General features: G+C 47.2%; 1 protein-coding gene across 2 annotated transcripts in view; it reads left to right on the forward strand.

The window, feature by feature from the left end:
* LOC138569458 (metalloproteinase inhibitor 1-like) overlaps positions 1-22319 on the forward strand; it is a 132228-nt gene that overhangs the window by 87139 nt on the left and 22770 nt on the right. For both annotated transcript variants that reach the window (XM_069647441.1, XM_069647440.1), the window contains exon 5: positions 15505-15619. In XM_069647441.1, the coding sequence (XP_069503542.1) occupies positions 15505-15619 (115 nt within the window). The remainder of the gene's footprint in view (positions 1-15504; positions 15620-22319) is intronic.

Here is a 22319-nt window from a genome sequence, read left to right on the forward strand (position 1 = left end):
TCATGCGATATTTGGGTTGTGGTTATCTCCTGTTTGGATTTGGACATCTTTCATAACCTGAGGCACAATTGCAGGGTTGCCCAGTGTCACCATCATCATTGCACTAATAGGCATAGATTTTGCACAACATCGAACGCCTACCTGGCACACAAAAAATCATTAGCAAAAATACTATGATAGGGACAAGTATGTTCATCGCAGTCCCAAACCAGGAAGGTATCCAGTCAAAAATGTAATCAAACCAGTCACTTGATTGCACACCGCCTTCTTTCTTCATTCTTTCTCTGAGATTGTACATTGCAGTTATCATGTATGATAGTGTCGCAATGTCAGCATCGGCAGAAGGTACGAACGTGCAACATGCGCTCCCGATTTTTCGGGAAACACTGCCTTCCATTGCCGCGAGGAGGTCCAAGACATAACTGTTCTGCATCACCATCAGCTGCAATGCTCTTAGTTCCACCTTGATGATGTTGAACCCTTCTTCTGTGTCGTTCACCAACTGGTTCAGCTCCCACTGTATGATCTGCAGCCATTTGGCATTTGCTCGCATCTGAATGCTTGGTATGAGTGATGCAAAAAATGTCTCTGCTGCATTGAAAAGTTTAAATTGGTCCAGTATTTGTGCCAGGAGCTCGGAAAAGTCTTTGGAAATGTAGTTTGATGCTCTCTTCTTGCGGGATACTCTGTCTTGCAGCTTATCCTCCAACAGGATGTCATACAGGGGGGTTCTTCGGTTGTGGACTGGGATGCGGGAGTCATCCCGGCAGGCACCCTCTCCCCCTGCACATGGCTCGCCGGGATCACCATTAGAGCTGAATGCAGGGTGGCCAGAGCCAGGGGTGGACTGGGAACTAAAAGAGGCCCTGGAAATAATTACTGGGGACCAAAAGAGGCCCTGGAAATAAAGTTCCAAGTGGCCCTATATGACACATTTTCAGTAAGCCCAATGCTTTTCTATGAGAAAATTTGGAAATACCACACAAAAGAGGCCCAGGGTGCAGAGGCCCACCGGGAAATCTCCAGAGTTTCCTATAGGCCAGTCCACCCCTGGCCAGAGCACAGGTACCTCTCCATGATGGTGGGAGGTGCAGGTACGCTTGTTTGCCACATACCCAATAAGTGTCCATTAAGGCGGCTGTGCCTTTCTTCATGCCGGGGAGGTTAAGGGTGTTGTTGCAATGTTTGTTTGACCCCATTTTTCCTGTTCCGTGAAAACAAAGTTTGTATTGCACTTCGCGTTGGGTCTTGATGGGTTTTTCGAAAGCTGTCACCCAGGTCAGTTTGGTAACGTGTTGGGACCATATTGGAGTGCATGTTTTTTCGACCCATTGGAATTTTTCTTCTGACAGTCCTCTCAGTGCTTCTGCTTTACACATCACTGTTTCTTCCTGCCACTTGCTTTCTGAATACATTGGGCCTCATTAGGACCCTGGCGGAGAGGGTGTTACGCCAGCGTAGTGCATGGCGTACCTCTCCGCCATACTACGAGTTCCCGTAGCGCCATGGCGGCCTTTTCCGCCTGGTTTTACCAGGCGGAGAAAACCATGGCGCTACGGGACCTCGTTGTTAATTACGCCACCGTATTTTACGGTGGCGTAATTAACTCCTTCCCCACTCCCATTATACCCTATGGGGCAAAAATGGGAATGGGGAAGGGCAGAATGGGGATTGGGGATTTACCGCTCCGCCGAGGTCGGAATGGGGCGGTAAATCCGCCAACCCCCATGGCGCTATCGGCGGCTTTCCGCCATGCTTCGCGGTGCATTTAGCACCGCGAAGTCCGCCTGGGTCCTAATGAGGCCCATTGTCCCTTTTATAACAAAAAATGGTTCTTTTATGCAGAGTACTCCTTGAGGTTTGCTGTAACAAGTTTTCTCATTCTGCAACAGTTGCAATGCTACCATGTGCACCTGGAAGGTACTCCGAATTCTACAAACTGCTAGATGAGCGAGACACTGGGCATCTGTCAATGATGTTTCCTGGAGTATCAGGACTTTAGGTGTTCCTGATGAGTGAGGTATCAGGGAACACACAAAGCAACTTTCATTTGTTGTCTTCTTGCCCATTGCACTCATGTCAGAATACCATTTATTTGACTGATGAGGATGACAGGGATCCTCTACCGCATCTAGCGCCAGGCCATGATAAGCATCATATCTCTTACCTTCCACCCCCCTTTTCCGCCTCTTGTTCCCCCCTCGATCATTGTGAAACTTCATTAACTTTTGATATCGTATAGGAAAAATCCCTGACAAAATCCCTGAGCACACTTCATCATTTGGTTTGGTGGTGCTTTGCAAGGACTGTGAGGTAGAATACATGCGTGGGGTAGGTGTTTCGGTCATAGGGGTCATAAAGTGCGTGCATTCTTCATTCGAGGTAGGTTCATCGGTTGTCTGTGTGTACACATATGATTACATTAATAAGTCAGAAATCAAATTCTCTTCATCATAAACATTCAGTACATTCTCATTGTGGGTAATTTCTGAATATGTAAACAATGGGGAATGTACAGAGCGGTTCTTGTGCAACGTTGTCAGGTTTAGGTCGCTCTCTGAGGTATTGTGATGCCATATGGTTTTTAGCCCTTCCCATATTAATTCAGTGCCTTCTACTATTAGCTTTTGCCACCCCACCTTTCTTTTGCATGATAAATGATAAAAGAAATAGACCAATAGAGACCCAGACCACCTTTCTTTTGCATGATAAATGATAAAAGAAATAGACCAATAGAGACCCAGACAGAACAACGTTGCTGAGAAAACGATAGCTACAAAAGTGAGGCCGCACTCATACCAGTACCCTCTACTAACATAAATATTTTCCCTACTACTATCTGACATTCTCGTTGTGTCGTCTAGTCCTTCACTCTCTGGTATAGTAACTCGTAACTCCTATAGAGTGGACAAAAACGTTTTAAGTGCATTGAAGAAACATATTTTGTTAAACATCAACATTGTACTAGGTACGGAAGGAGAAGGAGATGGAGATAGAGATGGAGAGGGAGATAGTGAAAGAGTGAGAGAGAGAGAGAGAGAGAGAGAGAGAGAGAGAGAGAGAGAGAGAGAGAGCGAGTTAGACATTTCTTATCGTTACGCAGTCATCATCAGATATATTACAGTTGTTTGTATATTTTCAAAAAAACATGCTGTTCTATACTCATATATGTTAACTTTTTTTTCAATGTATCTCTTTATCGTACAGCCACTTCTTGTTCATTTTGCTGCATTGTGCTTCCATGTGCTTTTTTAATGTCAGACAGGTGTATCCAATATTTCAGGCCCTTAACCTTTACCGCAGATGGTGTGCAGTATATTACTTCGTAATGACCATGAAATCCTGGAGAGTTCCATCTCCGTACAAAACTGCGCACTTACACAAGTTCTCCAGGCATTAAAGGAGATGTGGGACTGTCTGCTGCAGCTGTGTTTGTGTCTGTTTCATTTTCTCGCGTGAATGGACGGGCCACCAGTTTAGCTATACTTCTTACCGCTCTTGTAATTTGGGTTAAGTATTCTCTGAATTCATCCCCTAGGGTTGTGGCAGCTCTGTGAGTATCAGATGCTCTTCTTACTAGGGACAGCAGTGTCTGAATGCGTCTACCTGTCACTATTTCATGCGGGGACAAATGGCGGTCTTTATTTGGTTGAGTTCTGAGCTGGAACAGTGCTAGGGGCAGGCAATACACCAATTTTTTCTTTAAGCTGTGACACCGTTTGGACAATCTGCTCTTTAGGAGACCATTTATTTTCTTGTCCAATTCCGTTTGCTTGAGGTGGTAAATCGAACATAATTTGTGCTTTACCCCTAGCAGGGCTGTTACTTCTTTAAAAAGGTGATTCACAAAATAGGTCCCATTATAGGACCATATGACATCACACATGCCCCAGCTTGGAAACACTTCTCTCACAAGAAACTTTGCTGCACATTTCGAATCCGGGTGTGCACAAGGACCTGCTTCCACCCAGCGTGAAAATGGGCATACCACTACTATTAAATACCTTGCTCCGTTGCACCTCTCCCCCATGTCCACGCAATCTATGTGCATTTCGCGGAAGGGCCTGACGGGGTGAGGTAGCGTTCCCCTCAACGTTCTCAATATCATTCCAGAATTGTATGTTTGGCATGTTATACAACCAATTGTCATTTTTGTCAAATGTTCCTGCAAGTTGGGCACAAACCATTCTTCTTGGATGTCTGCTGCTATGTGTTGCTTTGCTGTGTGTGCAGGGAAGTGCAGTTGTTGGAACGTTATGTGCAATAATTCTACAGGCATTACCACCTTCCCTGTTATTTCCTGCCACCATAAGAGATCAGTTGATGATTATTTATACACCCTCCTTGACCACAGTTCTTGTTCTTCTGCTGTGGCGTGCTTTTGTAATTCAATCACTTGTGATATGGGCAGTGAGTTATAATCCTCTTCCTTTTCCTCTTGCACATTACTTGCAACTAGACAGTCCACTGCCTGGTTCTGTTGAAAGTATGCGGCCTGCTTTGCAGCAGCATATGCTGCTGTGTTTCCTAATGATATTGCGTCACTGTTGTTGGTATGTGCCTGGCATTTCACCAAGGCAATCACTGATGGCCCTGCTAGTGCTTATATCGGATCATTTAATAGTTGGGCACATTGCACTGGCAACCCATCTGCTCTCCTGAACCCCCTCCTTCTCCATCAGGGCAACCCAGCATGTACCGTGGTTGTCACGTAAGCTGAATCTGAATAAATTGTACAGCACATACTTTTGCCGTGTGTAATGCTTCAATGCTTCAATTAATTCTATTAATTCTGCTGCCTGTGCCGAATACTGGGAGGGGAGTCTTTTTTCCACTATGATCTCATATTCTCCTTCTTCCATTCTCACTACTGCTGCACCCACATGTTTTTCACCTGTCTCTTGATCAATGGATGCTGACTCATCCATGAAGTAAATTTCACCTTCTTCTAGAGCATTTTCACTTGCCTTGGGAATGTTGTCACCCTCCCCCTCATATGTGGCACAATCGTGTGATTGCATGTCCTCTACCGTGCATGGCTCAGTGATTAATGTGGCTGGGTTTACAGTTTTACAATGTACTACATGCATGTTTGTGCTGGAGAGTATAATTTCATATGCTGTTGCTCGCTGTGTTGTGAGTGTTGATTTTGTTCACTCCAGTATGGCGAGCAAAGAGTGTTCAACAAATAGTGTCACTGGTGCTTTTTTCAATTGCAAAGGTGGCTGCTGCATGGGCCTGTTTGCACGCAAAGTGCTATTGCATCACAGAGTCGAGAGTACCGCTGTAATAGGCCAATGGCTTGTGGCCCAGGGAAGTCTTTTGTGTCAGTACAGCTGTCATTAGTGTTCCATTACAGTGTGAAAATAAGTAAATCTCTCGATCATAGTCTGGGGTCACCAAGACGGGTGCTGCTAAAATAAGATCTCTCAGTGTGTTAAAGGCAGTGTTCATTTTCTGTGTACATGTTACTGCTGTTCTTTCTTTTTGTGCCTCCTTTAGTGCTTGTAATAGGGGCCTCGTGTATGCGGCTTAATCAAGAATCCAAGCTCGGCAATAGTTACATATGCCAAGAAACTTCTGCATGTCTTTTACAGTTTTGGGCCTTATTGTTGCACGTATTATTCGTGCTCTGTCTGGTATTTTTCATTTACCATCTTTGGGTATCAGTTGTCCCAGATACAGACCTCTGCTAGACAGTATTGCAACTTCCCTTTGTCTTACTTGCACCCATTCTAAGCTAACAAGATTAACAATGTTATAGAGTCAGCCCTACATTGCTCTTCACTTTCACTGCAAATCAGGAGGTCATCTACGTAATGAATTACTGTGCTTTTCACATCAATGTTTCCAAGATATTCGTGCAAAATTCTGTTAAATATACTCTGACTTTCACAAAATCCCTGGGGCAATCTGCAATGTTCATACCTCCCCCCCCTCAGGGTAAATGCTGTTAAGAACTGTGAGCTAGGGTCCAGTGGTACAGAGAAAAAAACATTTTTCAGATCTACCACTGTGAAGCATGTGGCCGGTTTTGGAATGTTACACAAAATGGATGCAGGAGGGGGAACTCTTTCTGTATAATGTCATTAAGTGGGCAGAGATCCTGTATCATTCTCCAAGCCCCAGCCCTCGCTTTCTTAATAGGATAAATCACTGTGTTACAAGGTTAATTAGATGGTACAATGATACCTTGCTGTAGTAGTGCATTTATCGTTTCTTTTATTCCCTTCTCTGCTTCCCTGGAAAAGGGGAATTGCTTCACCCGGGCAGCACCACTCCCAATTTAAGCTTTATTTTCACTGGTGTAACTTCTTGCAAAAGCCCTACATCATGTGGGTCTGTTGTCCATAAGTTTGCGGGTACCTGTTGCATATCTTCCTCAAATATTGATGAAGGTGCACTGACCATGAGGGGGTTAACCGTTTGTCTATTCTGAATCATTATATCACATGGCATGCAAATTTCCATTATAATTTCCCCATCATTGTCAGTTAACAGCTCCTCATCTGTTAAATCGCGTAGCGCTATGTTTGGATCTATGCATTACACTGTCTTCCATTCCCATCCGTGCGTGTCCAGTCCTATTGCCACAACATGTTTTGCAGAGACCTGTACTCCCTGTAGATCTAAAGAGAGGACAGTGCCTGGTACAATCTCTGGTGGTGCAACTGGGTGAAAAATAAAGTCAGATGGTACTCTCAATTCCTTGCGTGTTATTTCTGGCACCACTCTCACCAAAACTTGTATCCCATAAACAAACATGTCCACATTTGTGGGCACCCCCCTCATTGCAATTTCGTTTGTTATGGTATTGATCAGTAGCATTGCTCTAAAGATACATACCCCCGGGGTCGAGCACACCACGCCCTTTTCGGTAAAGGAAATGGTCATAGTGAGCTTACTAAGGAGGTCCCTACCCAGCAAATTTACCGACGAGTCTTTGTCGTATAGTACGGGTGCTCGCACTGTTTCCCCCCCACTGTTACATCCAAATCTTTAGTGTAAGGAACTTTTAAAATTGCCCCAGAGAATCCCTGTGTCTCCAAACTTTTGCCCGACAGCGGAAATCGTCCTTCCACTAAGCATGATTTTTCTGCCCCTGAGTCCACCATAAAGATGAACTGCTTGTTTCCTATCTGCGCCCCCACTAGTGGTTTCTCATCTGCACGTAGGGTAGTTGATAGGACTGGACACGCAAATGCTCTCTGTTGGCTGTCCTAATCCCGGTCGGTTTTTGTACCCAGGAACAAAAAAGCGCTTTCCCCCCAACATGGTGGTTCCGTGAAATGGCACTGGTGCACCATTCACTGTTGTCACAAAAGGGTTTGTATGTGTGTGTCCCATTGAATTTTGACGTGTCAACCTCTGTTGTATCCCTTGTTGTTGTTCTTGGGGCCTTTGTGGAGGTGCTTGGGGTCCTTGTTGGTAAGTGTTATCATACTGATGCCTCTGTCCGGAACCTCCCATGGGTAATCCGTATGGGCTGCCTGGGTGGAAGTGACCGAAATGCTGCTCGTGGCCAAATCGTTGTGTATTCTGATAGTATCCCATGGGTCGGAAGCGACATTCCCTTGAAAAGTGGCCACTTTCCACAAGTCCAACACGTGCCTTGTCCTCCTCCTCGGGGCCCTTGTCTCATAACATCCTCTTTGTCCCGTCTACCCACCTCTGCCTCTTGCCAGTCTTCCCTGCCACCGGGGCCCCTCACACTGTTCATCTCTGGCCCATTGCTCCAGTCCGTTTACTGCCCATGTTGCTGTCATCCTTGCCTGTAATAATACTGGCCCCTCCTCCCCATGCCCCTGCCTTTCAGATGGTTGGGTCGCTGTTACTGCTGCGACTTTCATCAACTTAGTCTGCACAAGCTTTGCTTCATCAGCCACCCTTCCCTATGCAATTTCTTTTTCCCTTTCTTTGATCCTCCTACAATGGTGTAATATGATACTCTTTATTTAGGCCAGCCCTTCGCTTATATCCCAGCAGTTTTATCTGGGGCCTTCTGTACCTCCTTCGGGAGGCCTCATTTGATAATGAAATAAAAAAGGGATGTTGATTGGTCCCAAGCTGTGCCTGTCTCCGCCCTCCACATTTCTTGCACGTGAAGAATGTATTGTGCAGTCTCCTCCTCGTCCCCCATTGTGCATTGCATCACTGAGTGTAAATCGGGGGTGTGGGGGAAGGTTCTCTGCAGCGTATCCCACACCTGGGCTCTCACGTTGTTAAAGGATGACCCATCATGACGGTCACAATCGATTGTTACTCCCGGGAACCCCGCTTTCACCTATTGCTAGTGGGACCCCTGCCGTATTTTTCTCAAAGGCATATATCCACTTCCCCGCCCCCCTCACCCCCAGACAGTGGATGCGTTTTCAATAGGTTGTTTTTGTCCATCAACGCCCAAGGTGTTAAGGAGAATTCTCCAAATGTGCTAATTTCCCTTACCTTTTGAGACCCCCAGCAACTTTGCTGGATTTCTGGGATTGAATTCTTTACCTAGGAAGAGTGTGAGCCTTTTTTTCCCCCACTCTTCCATGTATTTTGGGTGTGTTTTACTTTTGTTTTCTTTGGTTATGGAGTTTTAAACAACTCCAGTGGCATCATCTTTTTCTGTGTGCCACACAGCACCTTCAGTGCAGTGGCACAGGGGTGTCTTTCCAGACTCCCAAAAGGTTTAAATACCTTCCCTGAGATGACTACTGTCTCTCAGGACCTGTAAAGATAAATTGACTTTACTAGTCTCTTTAAATTTCCTGACCTAGCACACCTTATCTTACTATAGAGTGCTAGAGGGGTTGCTTAGCTTCCCCTCAGTCACAACACTCATGTAACAGTAAAATGTTACCTTTTCCTATTTTAAATGGCTGGAGGCAGTGATTTAGATCAACTGCTGTGATTTTTCGTGACCGCTAACAATGGTAGCCCAAATTCAAGGGTAACCATGTTTTTCAAGATGGCGCCCTGACCTATCTGTTTAAACAGACTCTGGTCAACTTTTTTCACCATTTCTTTTAGGAAAAGTCCTTCTTGTGTTTAACTCAGCGTGCCACACCAGGTTTGGTCCCTTTGTTCATCCCCTTTGGTGGGCTTCTGCGATGAAGCCCTCCTCTGGTGCCAGAGTGTCTGGGGTGAACATGATGTGAGGGAGGTGCCCGAAACTCCCTGTGCTTAGTCTCCTAGGAGACATGAATGCACTCTGGTGTGATTGGCTGGCTCACTGTCCAGCAAGGACAGCCACCCTGCTGGGTCTCTGGGACTTGGAAAGCAGAGTCGACCACTGGAACGAAAGAACCAAAGACGAGCTGAAGGAAGAGGACTGATGCAACTCCTAGACGACCGGAGAAGCCCTGCTGCAGGTCCAAATTGCCTGAACTTCCAATCGACAGAGAAGCCCTTCAAGGTTAACTTCTCTCCTTGAGTTTGGTGGGAACAACCAACTTGCAAGCCACCTCGACACCTGGATACCATCCTATTCTGGTCGAATTTTCAACAGTGTTTGAAAACCGGATAGACAGAGGGAAGGAAACCAGGGGACCTTTAAGGCACTCCAACCTTAAAACCGATGTCTTGCTACAGCTTTTGGCCTCTTCCCTGGGCAGTGCAGGAACCTCCCGACGTCCTCCTTGTCCCCACGACTGAAGCACAGGAACAGCGAGATATGCTCGAACTACCAGGAACAACTGCCTCAGCTACAGCTTTCTTCATTTCAAAGGTACTGTGCAAACGCGGTCCGGATATCTTTTTGGCCATCGAGAAAGTGTGTGAAATTTTCCTTAACTACGAAGGCTTGCCCTTCCCTAAACATTCGTTAAACTATTCACCTAGCCAAATTCTTCTAATCTCCATGGCAAAGACTTAACCGTTATATACGAGAATTGTGCTAACTTAGACAAACGACTCATTGACTTTGGCCCAGGCCTGTTGAGAAGAATTGCTGGTTGTATGTAACTAAAACCCTTTGCCCTGCCTATGAATGTATTTTGGCTGTCTATTCTTGTCTTTTCCTCCCTTTTCTAAGTATCTGAAGTTCCATTTTGCTCCCACTTCATTTTGGAGCTAAACTTGTTCATTTACTTTCCGGTTGGATTTTTGTGGTTTATTAGTGTGTGATATTGAGCTGCTTGTGCTAGTGTAATGTTTTCTAAGTCAATGTGTAAATAAATGTATTTTCTTTTACCAAGAAACCTTGAGTAAGGGTATATTTGAATCACTGTATTATTGGTCCTTTGTGTAACTTGTTCTACTGCTCACTTAAACTCTTGAGATAAGTCTGGCTGCTCAGCCATCGCTACCACTTTAATGTGTAGTACAGGGTTGTACTAAAGGTGAAATTGTGCTTACATCTGTAGTCCTAATTGCCTGTAGTGTTCCCAAAGGTTACTGCAGGTGATTCTGCCTAACACAAGGTACATAATGGGGCCTCCCGCTCCTTTGTGGATGAGATGCATGCGTAACTTTGTTTTGCCTCTTGCCTTACTTGCTGTTTTACCTTTCTTCTTTTTCCCTGCCATCTTTCCCTTAGCTCCCCTTCTTCCTTTGGTGTTCGCTGTGGCAACGGTAGACCCGCTGCAGCTGCTCCTTCCTCATATTCATCTAGATCGCTCCAGCATTCTTCTGCTTCCCTGTCTGATGTCACACTTCCTTGTTCCTTGCTTGCCTGGTCGCCCCCCTGTTCTATTCGCAATATTCTGTTTGGAGTGTTATCGATGCGGAAGAAGAAGTCCCCAGACTTCCATTCATCTTCTGCAAGGACAGTGCCCTTTTTGAGCAGAGGGGGCGACAGCGTCTGTCCACCCGCTGGCAGCATTTGGGATCTCTCGCACAATGATCTTAGCCTGGATAACTCTGCTTGGGTAGTGGTTAGTTGTACCTCTAGGTCCCTAGTGAGCTTCGCTATGTTAAACGGAGGTGCACATGTTGGGCCGTACAAGCCTTTGGGATCATACGGGGGAGGGGGTGCTGCAGGTGGGCTCAGCGGTGCGCTCAGCCGAGGCAAATACAATGGGTCGCTATATCCTTCATCGGGCCTAGTCAATAGCGGGTACAACTTGATGGGCTCCCCATTGTCAGGTTTTCTCCCTCCTCCCTCCGGTGCAGTCACTACTTCAAGCGATATTTCTTTTTCCTTGTCACTCACAGGAGGTGTTTATTCAAACATCCTCCAAAGATCTAAAACCTACCATCTATTTTGGAGCTGTTTACCCTTGTATTCGGCCAATAAATGTGTCGCCAGGAGATCCAATACCCTTTTATCAAATGATCCTCCCTCTGGCCAAATTGGAGATGACCCTTCCCCCTTAATTTCTGTCAGCCATTGCTCATGATACTTCTTAATTTTTTCACACTACAGGGGAAGGTGTTCACAAATATGCAAAAAGGGGGTATCCCCTCCCAAAGCTGTTTCTTGTCGCCTGCATGCGTGCGTGTGCGTGTGCATAAGTAACGACAACAAGTAAGTCAGCCGACCGTAAATCACTTTAGCATGTAACTTTCAACTTTGTAATTCGAAATCTGTAATTTACACCTTTTCGTTCCTCGATCAATTCATAACAATAATCAAAAACCATTGACACAAAACACCATTTAACAGACACAAGTTTTAACGAACAGACGTATCCAACTAACAACACTGAACAAAAACATGTATTTGCGAACCCTTATCTATAATCCTTTCCCCTTTTTAAGAGGCTCCTGTGTTTCTCCTATCCCTACATTCACTCTTCACATTCACCTCTCCCTGAGCCTCTTTTGGGCCAATCTCGAAAAGAGTGGGTCACACAAGAAAAAAATTGTACTAATACCTCCCGAGTCTATTGATTATACAAGACTCCTAAGTATTCCTTTATACACTTATATCCCTGCACTGGTCGAGACAGTACTATGCAGCATCGCCTTCCACCCCCTTTCGGAGCTAGGTTCCCATATTTCCTCTTATTCCGTCACCTTTATATAAAAAACCTAATGGCCATGTAAGGAAAGAAGAAAGGCACACTAGTCAGCACTCATGCAGTCACGTGCATATCTTATCAGACTCTTAGGTCGTTCCCTCACTATTTCTAGTTTAACTTGTTAGCCCTTCAATATTCCCTCTTTTGATTTTCTCGCAACCAATACTCACGTGTCCAAGGCGTTCCGAGACAAAAACAAAGAGGTGGAAGGTTTAGACTGAATCTTAACCACTGGCATTGCTCGGGGCAACCCTCCAGACCATTGTTCTTTGCCTGCCAAGCCATTACAGAAGGGGAAAGATCATATGCAAATCAGGCTTGGTCCCACCCCAAAAGGGGCAGTCCAGCCCGAACTGCTAGTTCACATCCGTTCTGCACGAGACTACAAGCATCCCCAAACATGTTTCGGCCTTGTTGGGCCTCATCAGTGAGGAGTAGCTTGGGTCTCTAGGCCCAGCAGTCGTCACGGGACCCACGTCTGGGTATACCGTCTGACTTGGGGTGACAAAGCAAAAACAAAGAGGTGATGGCTGGAAAGTTTAGACTGAATCTTAACCACTGGCATTGCTCGGGGCAACCCTCCAGACCATCGTTCTTCGCCTGCCAAGCCATTACAGAAGGGGAAAGACCATATGCAAATCAGGCTTGGTCCCACCCCAAAAGAGGCAGTCCAGCCCGAACTGCTAGTTCACATCCCTTCTGCACGAGACCACAAGCATCCCCATGCTTGTTTCAGCCTTGTTGGGCCTCATCAGTGAGGAGTAGCTTGGATCTCTAGGCCCAGCAGGCACGGGATCCACCTCTGGGCATATCCGTCCCACTCGGGGTGAGAAAGCAAAAACAAAGAGGTGATGGCTGGAAGGTTTAGACTGAATCTTAACCAATGGCATTGCTTGGGGCAACCCTCCAGACCATCGTTCTTTGCCTGCCAAGCCATTACAGAAGGGGAAAGACCATATGCAAATCAGGCTTGGTCCCACCCCAAAAGGGGCAGTCCAGCCCGAACTGCTAGGTCACATCCCTTCTGCACAAGACTACACGCATCCCCAAACATGTATTGGCCTTGTTGGGCCTCATCAGTAAGGAAAGAAGAAAAGCACACTAGTCAGCACTCATGCAGTCACATGCATATCTTATCCGACTCCTAGGCCATTCCCTCACTATTTTTAGTTTAACTTGTTATCCCGTCAATGTTCCCTCTTTTGATTTTCTTGCAACCAATACTCACGTGTCCAAGGTGATCCGAGAGCCTCCGTTCATGGTCTATCCCCAATATGGGTGCCGTTCCCCAATCAAGCTGTGCCCGGCTCTGGTGAGCAGTTGGGTATTTGCAATGCCGGGACCCTTGGAACCTCTCTGGGCCGTACGCTCTTAACTACTGGTCAGCCGTAGGTCACAGTAGTCTTGATGGGAGCATCCTGGATCTCGCCACAAGGCATGGGGGTAATCCCGGAGCAACTCCAATCACTTCACAGGGGTCACCAAGTGAAGGTGGTCATTCCCCAACAACCGATATAAACTTATAGCAAAGGACACACCCCAGTAGGGAATGAGACCAGGAGAAAGTTGTGAGTAAAATAAAAGTTTATCAGATAAAAAGTGAGGCACGCAGAGGTCTCTGCTGCTTCCGAGAGCGATCTGCCAACAATACAGAAATAACACATTCTTATACAGAAGAAAACTTCATAAATGACGAACAATATAGGGGTGAATAGCACAAGTCCATTGGTTGTTTACCTAGTGACCATATACAATATATAGGGGCAGTGCCACAGGATTGGTTGATGCAGAGCTGGTGCTTTGTGTGGCATGTGGGTTGGCTGGGCTCATCTAGGTGGTGTGAAGTTCATGTTGGGTCCACAAGCGGCAATTGTTCTCTCTAAGCTAAGCTACGTAACATTACTGACATGCAATGAGTAATTATAAAACATAAACCGTTTAACAGAATGCAGGGTCGCCTGTAAATTGTAGACGTGTATACACACATTCCTGCTTTGGGCCTTTGTAAGGGCAGAGAGAGCAAGAGTCTCGCCCTCCAGGTGCTGAATCAGGGGGCTTGATCTAGAATGTATTCACCAGGATGCCCCAGGGCTTGAGTGAGGGGATTGATAGGTGTTGGTTCAGGCAGAATATATGATTACACAGGATTTGTTATATTGGGGGCACTTTAAGGTGGTCAGTTGGAAGGGTCACACTTCTTCTACATGAAAGGAAGACTGTGGGGGCAATATGTTGTGTAGGCAATAACCTCAAAAGGTGGGGGTGAGAGGAGCAGGAGCAGGATTGTGGAGATGGATGAATTTACAAGCCAGGATGTGCCACGGTCACACACAGGGCAATGATCTCAGAGTAAGAGAGAAAGAACACAATTTCTAGTTGTAACAATTTGCACTAGAGCAGCCGTGAGGAATGAGCTTTGGTGTTGCAGGCACAGGAGGAGGAGGTGGGAGCCATCAGCCTTAGCTGTGCGCGGCGCTGGAAGAGAGGGAGGAGGCTTCACAGAGATCATAGTGCTGCCTATTCCAAAAATGGAGTCGGGTGCTGCACAAAATGGAGTCTAGATGTGTGACACAATGGCTCTTTTCCTCTGTCGCGAGGGAGAAGCAAGGGGGACGTCTTCCCGTGATTGCATGAGCACTAGTTCCCTTTAGTGCAGAATGTACAGGGGGGGCAAAACGACCTCTCCTCCCTTACAGTACATATGTATGTATATAATGTCAAATTCTTAAAATCGAGGATTTGCAATGTACTTTACATTAGCACCAAGCTTGGCGATTTTAACCCTTGAGTAAGCTCGGAGTGCATGCTTTTTCTCGTGGTATAAGCACATGTTGCAATCTGGCTGTTTATCTCTCTCTCTCTCTCTCTCTCTCTCTCTCTCTCTTTTCATCTCCCCTGCCCCCATCCTCCGCTGTCACCACCTTCATTCTTCCCTGTGGAATACTCCTCCCATACCTCATTTGTCTCTGGCCTCCTCCCACCGAACCCATAATTATCTACTATGTATTCTTAAATGATGTGTTTTTCCCGCCCTATGCCTGCACTGAAATTATAAAAGTTCCTGCTTGTTTCTGAATGAGCACTCTCTTCAATTTACATAGTGGGCAACATTATTTGTAGATTGCTTTCTTTTTGGGGGTACCCCCTTTCAAAAACCCGTTCCCTAAAAACAGAAACAATTGCACAAGGCTTGTACCAATTCTTAAGTGCTCTACCGACCTTTGTTAAAGGACTTTGCGTCACTCAGGTCTATGAACGCTGGCAGTGGGCTACTACTGCTTGGTGCAACCCACCCTGGACATCATTGTTAACAAATACTATGCATTAAAAAATGCACAGAAAACCTTTGCACGTGGTAATGCCGGTGAGCTGTTTCAATGCACATATTCCCCCGAAATCTTTTTCTGTTCAATCAAGTGTCTGTGGTCCTGATGAAAGAAGGGAGAGTAGGATTTGAGTTTGTCCACATGCTTCTTCGGCAGCTGCACAGCCAAAATCGAATTTAATGTTTGAAGGTTTACTAACATGCCAAGTCATTGTTCATGTCTTGTGTTAGGTATTGAAAGGCTCTGAGAATTTTAAAACCATGACCTTCGTCAGTACAATGGCTGGGACCTCCTGTGAAATTACCATTAATTCCGACAACTTCAATCGAGAGTACATTATCGCAGGTAAGCATTCTCTGGCGATGGATCAGTCCCACTCAAAGTTACTGTGGTATTTTTGTAAAAATATGTGCCTCCACTTTCCCTTCTCAGTTCCTCGACAGCTCATGATTTACAGATTAACTATGATGTGGCATGTGTTATTGATGCACCAATGCGTCAACGATTCGATTAGTGATTTTTTATTTACAGGGTTTAGTGTAATGTGTCTGTTTAACTATATGTATTTATACATTTTGTATTGTATTTTAATGGCGGAAGCCAAAAAAAGGGTATTGTTGTTGGCTCTTTGATCGCTTTTCATTTTTCTGGGAGGGTAGCTCCAGGGCAACGCCCAGGGCAAACGCTTGTCTTGCAAGCAAGAGGCTGGACTCCGGCATGAAGCGTGATAATAGAATGGTCAGGTGATGCAGTGGTGGGAGGGTTCCAGATGCTCGTATATCTATGGTATTGAGTGTGTTCATCATTATTGGGCTATTGTAGAAGTGGTGTTTTTGGCTGACACTGCTGAATGATCTGCAGCATAATTGTCTCACTTCTGGTGCAACTGTATTAGTGAAGTTGTTGCTAAACATTGTCTGGACTCCTGGCTTAATGAAGTGACAGTCTTTAACTCAGGCTCTTAAACTAGCCCTGAGTGAAATGTTAAGTTAGTGGCGACACATACAATGTTCGGGGTAAACAATTCAAGTTGTAAGTGACTAGTCAGCAATAAAAAGTCACACTCCCACTGAAATTCTCTAAGGGCCTCATTACACGTTGTGCGCTAAAAACCGCATATTAGCGGCATGGCGCTATTAACGTGTCCGCCCTCGTAAGAGGGCGCTAATTACGTACCATTACGAGTACGCGGACACGAGCATAGCGCCATGCCGGTAATGACCCTACCGCCATGCCGCAAAAGTCCCAAAAAAGTCCCTTACCGGCTTTGACGAAAGTGCAGATAGCACCTCCGCCCTCACGCTACATGCAAATTGCGGTGACCGCCATTAGCGGTCACCGCTATTAGCGGTGACCGTAAAATTGCGGAACCGGAAATAGCGTCATCGCGCCGGAACGGGAAAGAGCCCGGCGGCCATCTTTAAAAACACAATCCATTGCCATCCTCTGCCCCCTGGACCTGTATTGATTCGTGAGCCGTGCCAAACAATTGTGGACACCTGCATCATGCCTAAGGCACTCAAGAAATCAACTGACAGGCAGCGCAAAGAAAAATACACCAATGAGGAATTGGTGATGTTGACACAGACCCTTGCGGAGAATGCTGAGGTGGTCTTCGCGAATGACATGCGCCGGCCAACCCTGTTGAGGAAGAAAGCCATCTGGGAGGAGGTCGCTGCCAAAGTCAGTGCAGTGGGCACCAGCACGCGCACTGTGCGCGAATGCAGGAAGAGGTGGGACGACCTCAGGCTGCGGGTGAGGGGCATCCTGGCTGAGAACCACCGCATTGCCAGTGCTGGTGGAGATGGATCCCCAATCCGGATGAAGGAATGGGAGGAGACGTGCGCTAACATGATTGCCGTCGAGTCAATAGAGGGAGTAGGCAGCATGGAGCTCGGCGTGGGTACCACTTCTGATGGAGGTGAGTGTACACATGACAGGATGCGATGTGAATGTACTGTACCCCCCATATGTGAGCACAGACTCCTCTCATTCATGGACACACATCCACACATGCATCCATCCCTCACCATGCCTGTGTCAGACCCACACACACACACATGCCCACAACACCACAGACAAGTCCCAAACACAACCATGCATGGATGAGGCACTGAACTGGCACATCACCTGCATCCACAACCACTAAGTCCCAATTGCCACAACTGCATCATTCATGTAATCTGCATCAAGTATATTGAAACGCAACCAATGCCATCCCCCGTCTCGTCCCTGACAGGCTCACATACAGATGGGGAGGATGCCGCTGATGCAACACAGGCAACAGCTACATGCAAGAGGCCAAGGGCACAGGAGCCGGCGGATACCCCAACAACATCAAGGGGCAAGGGGGGCAGGCCCCACCAGACGAGTGCCAAACTTCGTCGGAGTGCCACTGCCACGGCAGTACTAGCTGCACCACCAACTGCGGCCCCACCACCGGTGGTGAACCCACCCGCACCGATGCCAGCCACCGAGGGCCCACCATCAGCTGCGGCAAGCTCCACTGGTGAGGCAGCCGCCACTGCCCCCCTATCCGATCTGGAGGACACCCTAGACCAGGCCATGGAGATGCACACCCCAAGCCCCCCTGGATCACCAGAGCCAGTGCCATTCCAGACCCCTGCGTCTGATTCCACAGTTGAGGACACCAACCCTGCAATCATGTCCCCCATGTTGGCATCACCTGCTGTAGTGGATGCATCCGAGGGCACAGCCTCAAGTGCACAGTCACCCAGCACTGGCCTCAAATTGACCACCATCCTGCAGCGCCAACAAGAGCTGTCTGTGCTGTTTGGCCAGCATGTTGAGGAGGCTGCCAATCGCAGTGAGAACATCGTGGAGGCGTTGAGGCACTCCACAGAGCGGATGGACGCCAACACCAACAGGCTGTGCGATGAGATAGGGAGGCTCAGGGAGGTCCTGGTACGCATGGCTGACACTATGGACCGCCACATTTCCCAACAAGGCCAGTCTGCCCCATCCTCATCTTCTGGGTCGAGACAAACAAGCCCCCTCCGTCGCTCAACGCGCACCACCAGGCGCACATCTGCCAGCCCGCTGAATCCCCCCGAGGACTATTGAAAATAGGGGGTCGATAGAGATCCCTATGTGTGCATAGGCCAGGGCAAACTTGGCAAACACATGAGGGACTGTTGTGGGGGGGGTGGGAAGGGTGTTATGGGTCTGTTGTGGGGGTTGGGGGAAGGGTGTTATGGGTCTGTTGTGGGGGTGGGGGGAAGGGTGTTATGGGTCTGTTGTGGGGGTAGGGGGAAGGGTGGTGGGATGTTTTGGGACTTGCACTTTCACACCTTAATGTTACTCAATACACTGGTTTCTGATCTAAACACTGGCTTGGACAACTTCATTGTGTGTGTGTACTTTATTGGGGACAGGGTCCATTGTGTGCTCGAAAACATACACCAGTGCATTACTCCCCATTACCATGTGACAGTACGAAAACATGTTCCTCAGAATATTTGGTTGATCAGATGCTGTCTCACAGCACGTCCCTCCTGCCCATCCCCTCTTGCAAGACCTGCATCCCCTTCACCTCCGTCCGCATCACCATCATCATCCTCATCAGGTGCTTCTATTTCAACGTCAGGGGGCAGTGGCACATTCCATCTGATACACATATTGTGCAGCATGACACATGCCATGGTGATCTTGGCCACCTTCTCATGTCCATACAGGAGAGCACCACCAGACCTGCTAATGCACCTAAAACGTGACTTCAAAAGTCCAAAAGTCTGCTCGATCACGATGCGGGTACGGGTATGTGCACGATTGTATTCCTCCTCGTGCCTGTTCTGTGGGTTCCGTACAGGTGTGAGGAGCCAGGTCTTCAGGGGATAGCCCGCATCACCTGTATGGGGGAATGAACAGGGTCCTGTTACTGTTCACCTCAAGAGCGGCCTGTTCACATCACACTAATTGACATTGCATTGTGATTCAAGTACTGAATTGACAGCATACATGCAGATGGTCTGTGTGGCAGCAACGTGCAAGGGGGAGGTTGACCCTGCAAGTAGTAATGCAACATTAATGCCTCCAACAGTATTTGACATATCCTGGGTGAGGCCAGGTCTTAGGTGTCCCTGTCCCAGGCAAATTTGGTACCACACTGCGAGTGTACTGACATTCTGACACCAATGTGGCCATGCTGTGAGGCATCACTTCAGTGGTGCTATAGGTGTGTGGTTCAGTGCTATGTCTAGGGGTGATCCCTTTGCATGCATTCAAGTGCGCATTGCTGGATTGATGTTGTGCTGCGCTGATTGTGTATTACTATCTTGACGCCATGTTGCAGATTCGTGTGAAATGTGGCGTGGTAGGATGTTCAATGTGGATGGATGTGTGATATTTAGCAACCTGCATTGTTGTTGATGTTGTGCAGCTTCAAATTGCATGTGGGTTCTTCTCAAGTACATCGTTGCCTTCCCGGATGCACATTGGTGTACATCTGTATGTCCATTTCTCCTACGGACGACAGTCAACACCCAGTTGCAGTATGTATCTCCCCCCCCCAATCACTCCCAGTTGCAGTATGTATCTCTCCCCCCCAATCACTCCCAGTTGCAGTATGTATCTCCCCCAATCACTCCCAGTTGCAGTATGTTTCTCTCCCCCCCCCCAATCACGTTGCCATGTGCTTGCCCTGCTACTCACCGAGTAGCCACAAACGTTGTCCGGGGTGTCGCTCCATGTAGCGTGGGATAGTTGAGTTCCGCAGGACCATGGAATCATGTGTTGATCCTGGAAATCTGGCACAGCAATGTGTGATTATCTTGTTGGCGTCACATACCATTTGGACATTGATAGAGTGGAATTGCTTCCTGTTTCGGTACACTACTTCATTGTGATGTGGGACCACCAATTCCACATGTGTACAGTCGATGGCCCCAATGCAACTTGGGATGCCTGCCAGTGAATAGAAGCCAACTTTTGTGTTTGCAATCTCCTGGGCAGTCCGTGGCATGGATATGTGTTCAGGTGCATGCTTCAGGAGTGCATCGAGTACCTGGTTCAGCGTGCGTGAGAATACTGGTTGTGAGATGCCATGCATGTGTCCCACTGTATGCTGGTAGGTGCCTGTGGCCAGAAAGTGGAGCACACTCACCACCTTCAGTAGCGGGGGGATGGCAGTTCTGATGTCTATGAGGCTCACAATGTCGTTGTGGATCATGTCCACGATGCTGGTGATGGTAACCCTGTCCAGACGGTACAGGGTGTGTATCTGCTCAGGGGTTAGGTTGAATGGACTGGCTCTGATCCTGGGGATTGGTGGGTGCCTCTGTGGTATGAATAGGTGCCGTTGTGGTGCTTGCTTTGCCTGTCTTGCCCTCCTCCTCCTCCTCCTCCTCCTGCGTCTCCTTTGTGCTGCCTGTTGTAGTATCAGCTGCGCTGCAATGAGGTCCCCCAGGCCATGTATTGCTGCCAGTATTGGAACCATCTGTGTGTGGGAAGGGGTGTGGGAAGGGGTGTGGTGTGCTCCTTTTGAGCTGCCACAGTCTCCATTGCCTCCACCTGTGCTGATTGTGTCCACCTGTGGCAGGTGGGAACACTGCTCATTCCTCTTAACGGGTGGTCCGCGATGCCGGTATTAGCACCATGGCGGTAAGGGGTTTGGGTGGATTTACCATGCCGCTATTAGCATGTCCACTGGCCTTGTGATGCTGTGCTAATAGCGGCATGGCGTAATTTACGGGATGGAGGGTCGCGCGCACACGGCCTGCCCGCTATTAGTGGCACCATAATTTGCGATGCCGCTAATAGCGGTGTGCCGGGTCGTGATCCGCATGGGGATTTAACATTACCGGTATTCCATTATGTAACGGTAAATCCCTACCGCCATCCGTGTAATGAGGCCCTAAGTGCAGGCAGCACACCATTCCTTACTCACCAAGAGTCAATTATCACTTGCTAGTGGCAAGTGCAAATTTGTGGGTCTACAATTACTGTGTGCAATAGTGTAGAATAGGAGGAAGTGGTTATATGCAAAAACAGTGCTGCATTTATTTGCATTTATAAAACACTAACCAGACAGACCAGGGCATCAGAACACTATACTAAGAAAGCGAGAACAATTTACAGAGAACGCATACAGGGAAGAGGATTAAAGCAATTATATAGTACAATATTTACAAATCAAATGTACAAAATATCACATCTCAAATCACCTGAATACAAACAGCAGAGCTGTGAAAATATCATCCGGATGGAAGCCAACATTGTGTAGATGTTAAAGTGATAATCAGCAGGGTTTTAATATCACACGATGCAAACCAGCAGGATGCGAATATCACAGTGTGAATCTACAGGGTGAGCATTTCACAGGGCACAACTCAACAAGGTGCAAATATCACAGTCCAAGTGCAGATATCACAATAACTGTTTGCTGGCAGCCTCTAAACACACTTTAAAATATCGATTGCAAAGAGTGGTTTTAAAAAAAAATATGTTTCTATGTTGCTAGACAATGTCATCATATGCCAGGTATTCACATCTTAGGCCAGATATTGACATATATTTCAAGCACACACATCATATGCCACGTTCCACCAGTAAATATCCAGGTTCTCACACAATTTGCTAGTATAGAGTGAAAATCACTCTTTATTGTTAGTAACAAAAACAACGGTTTAGAAAGACCGCTCTGAGACAGCTCTTTCTAAATTTAACTGTCACACACGGATGCTCACAGGGGCTGAGAGGCACGGCCAAGATGGGCAGGGGAAGACGGAAGGTGGCTGTCGCGTAAGGGTTTGTCTGTTTGCGTGTCTGTGTGTAAGTTGTGGGGTAGTGTTTGTGGTGTGTATGGGACAAGACTGGGAGAAGGTGTGTGTGTGTATGTTTATATGGGTGGGAGGGTTCGGCAGGGATGGTTATGATAGTTGAACGGACACGATTAAAAGGGGTACTTGGGGGTGAAACCCCCTGATTTCAGGGGCGAGTGCGGGTGGGGGTCCTGGGTGAAAAAATCAGTGTTTAGAATTTTAAAGGCTGCACCAAATCAGCTGAAAGAAATGTGTCTTTTTTAATA

This window comes from Ambystoma mexicanum, chromosome 2q, assembly GCF_040938575.1.
Source record: "Ambystoma mexicanum isolate Mex_15411 chromosome 2q, UKY_AmexF1_1, whole genome shotgun sequence".
Lineage (NCBI taxonomy): Eukaryota > Metazoa > Chordata > Amphibia > Caudata > Ambystomatidae > Ambystoma > Ambystoma mexicanum.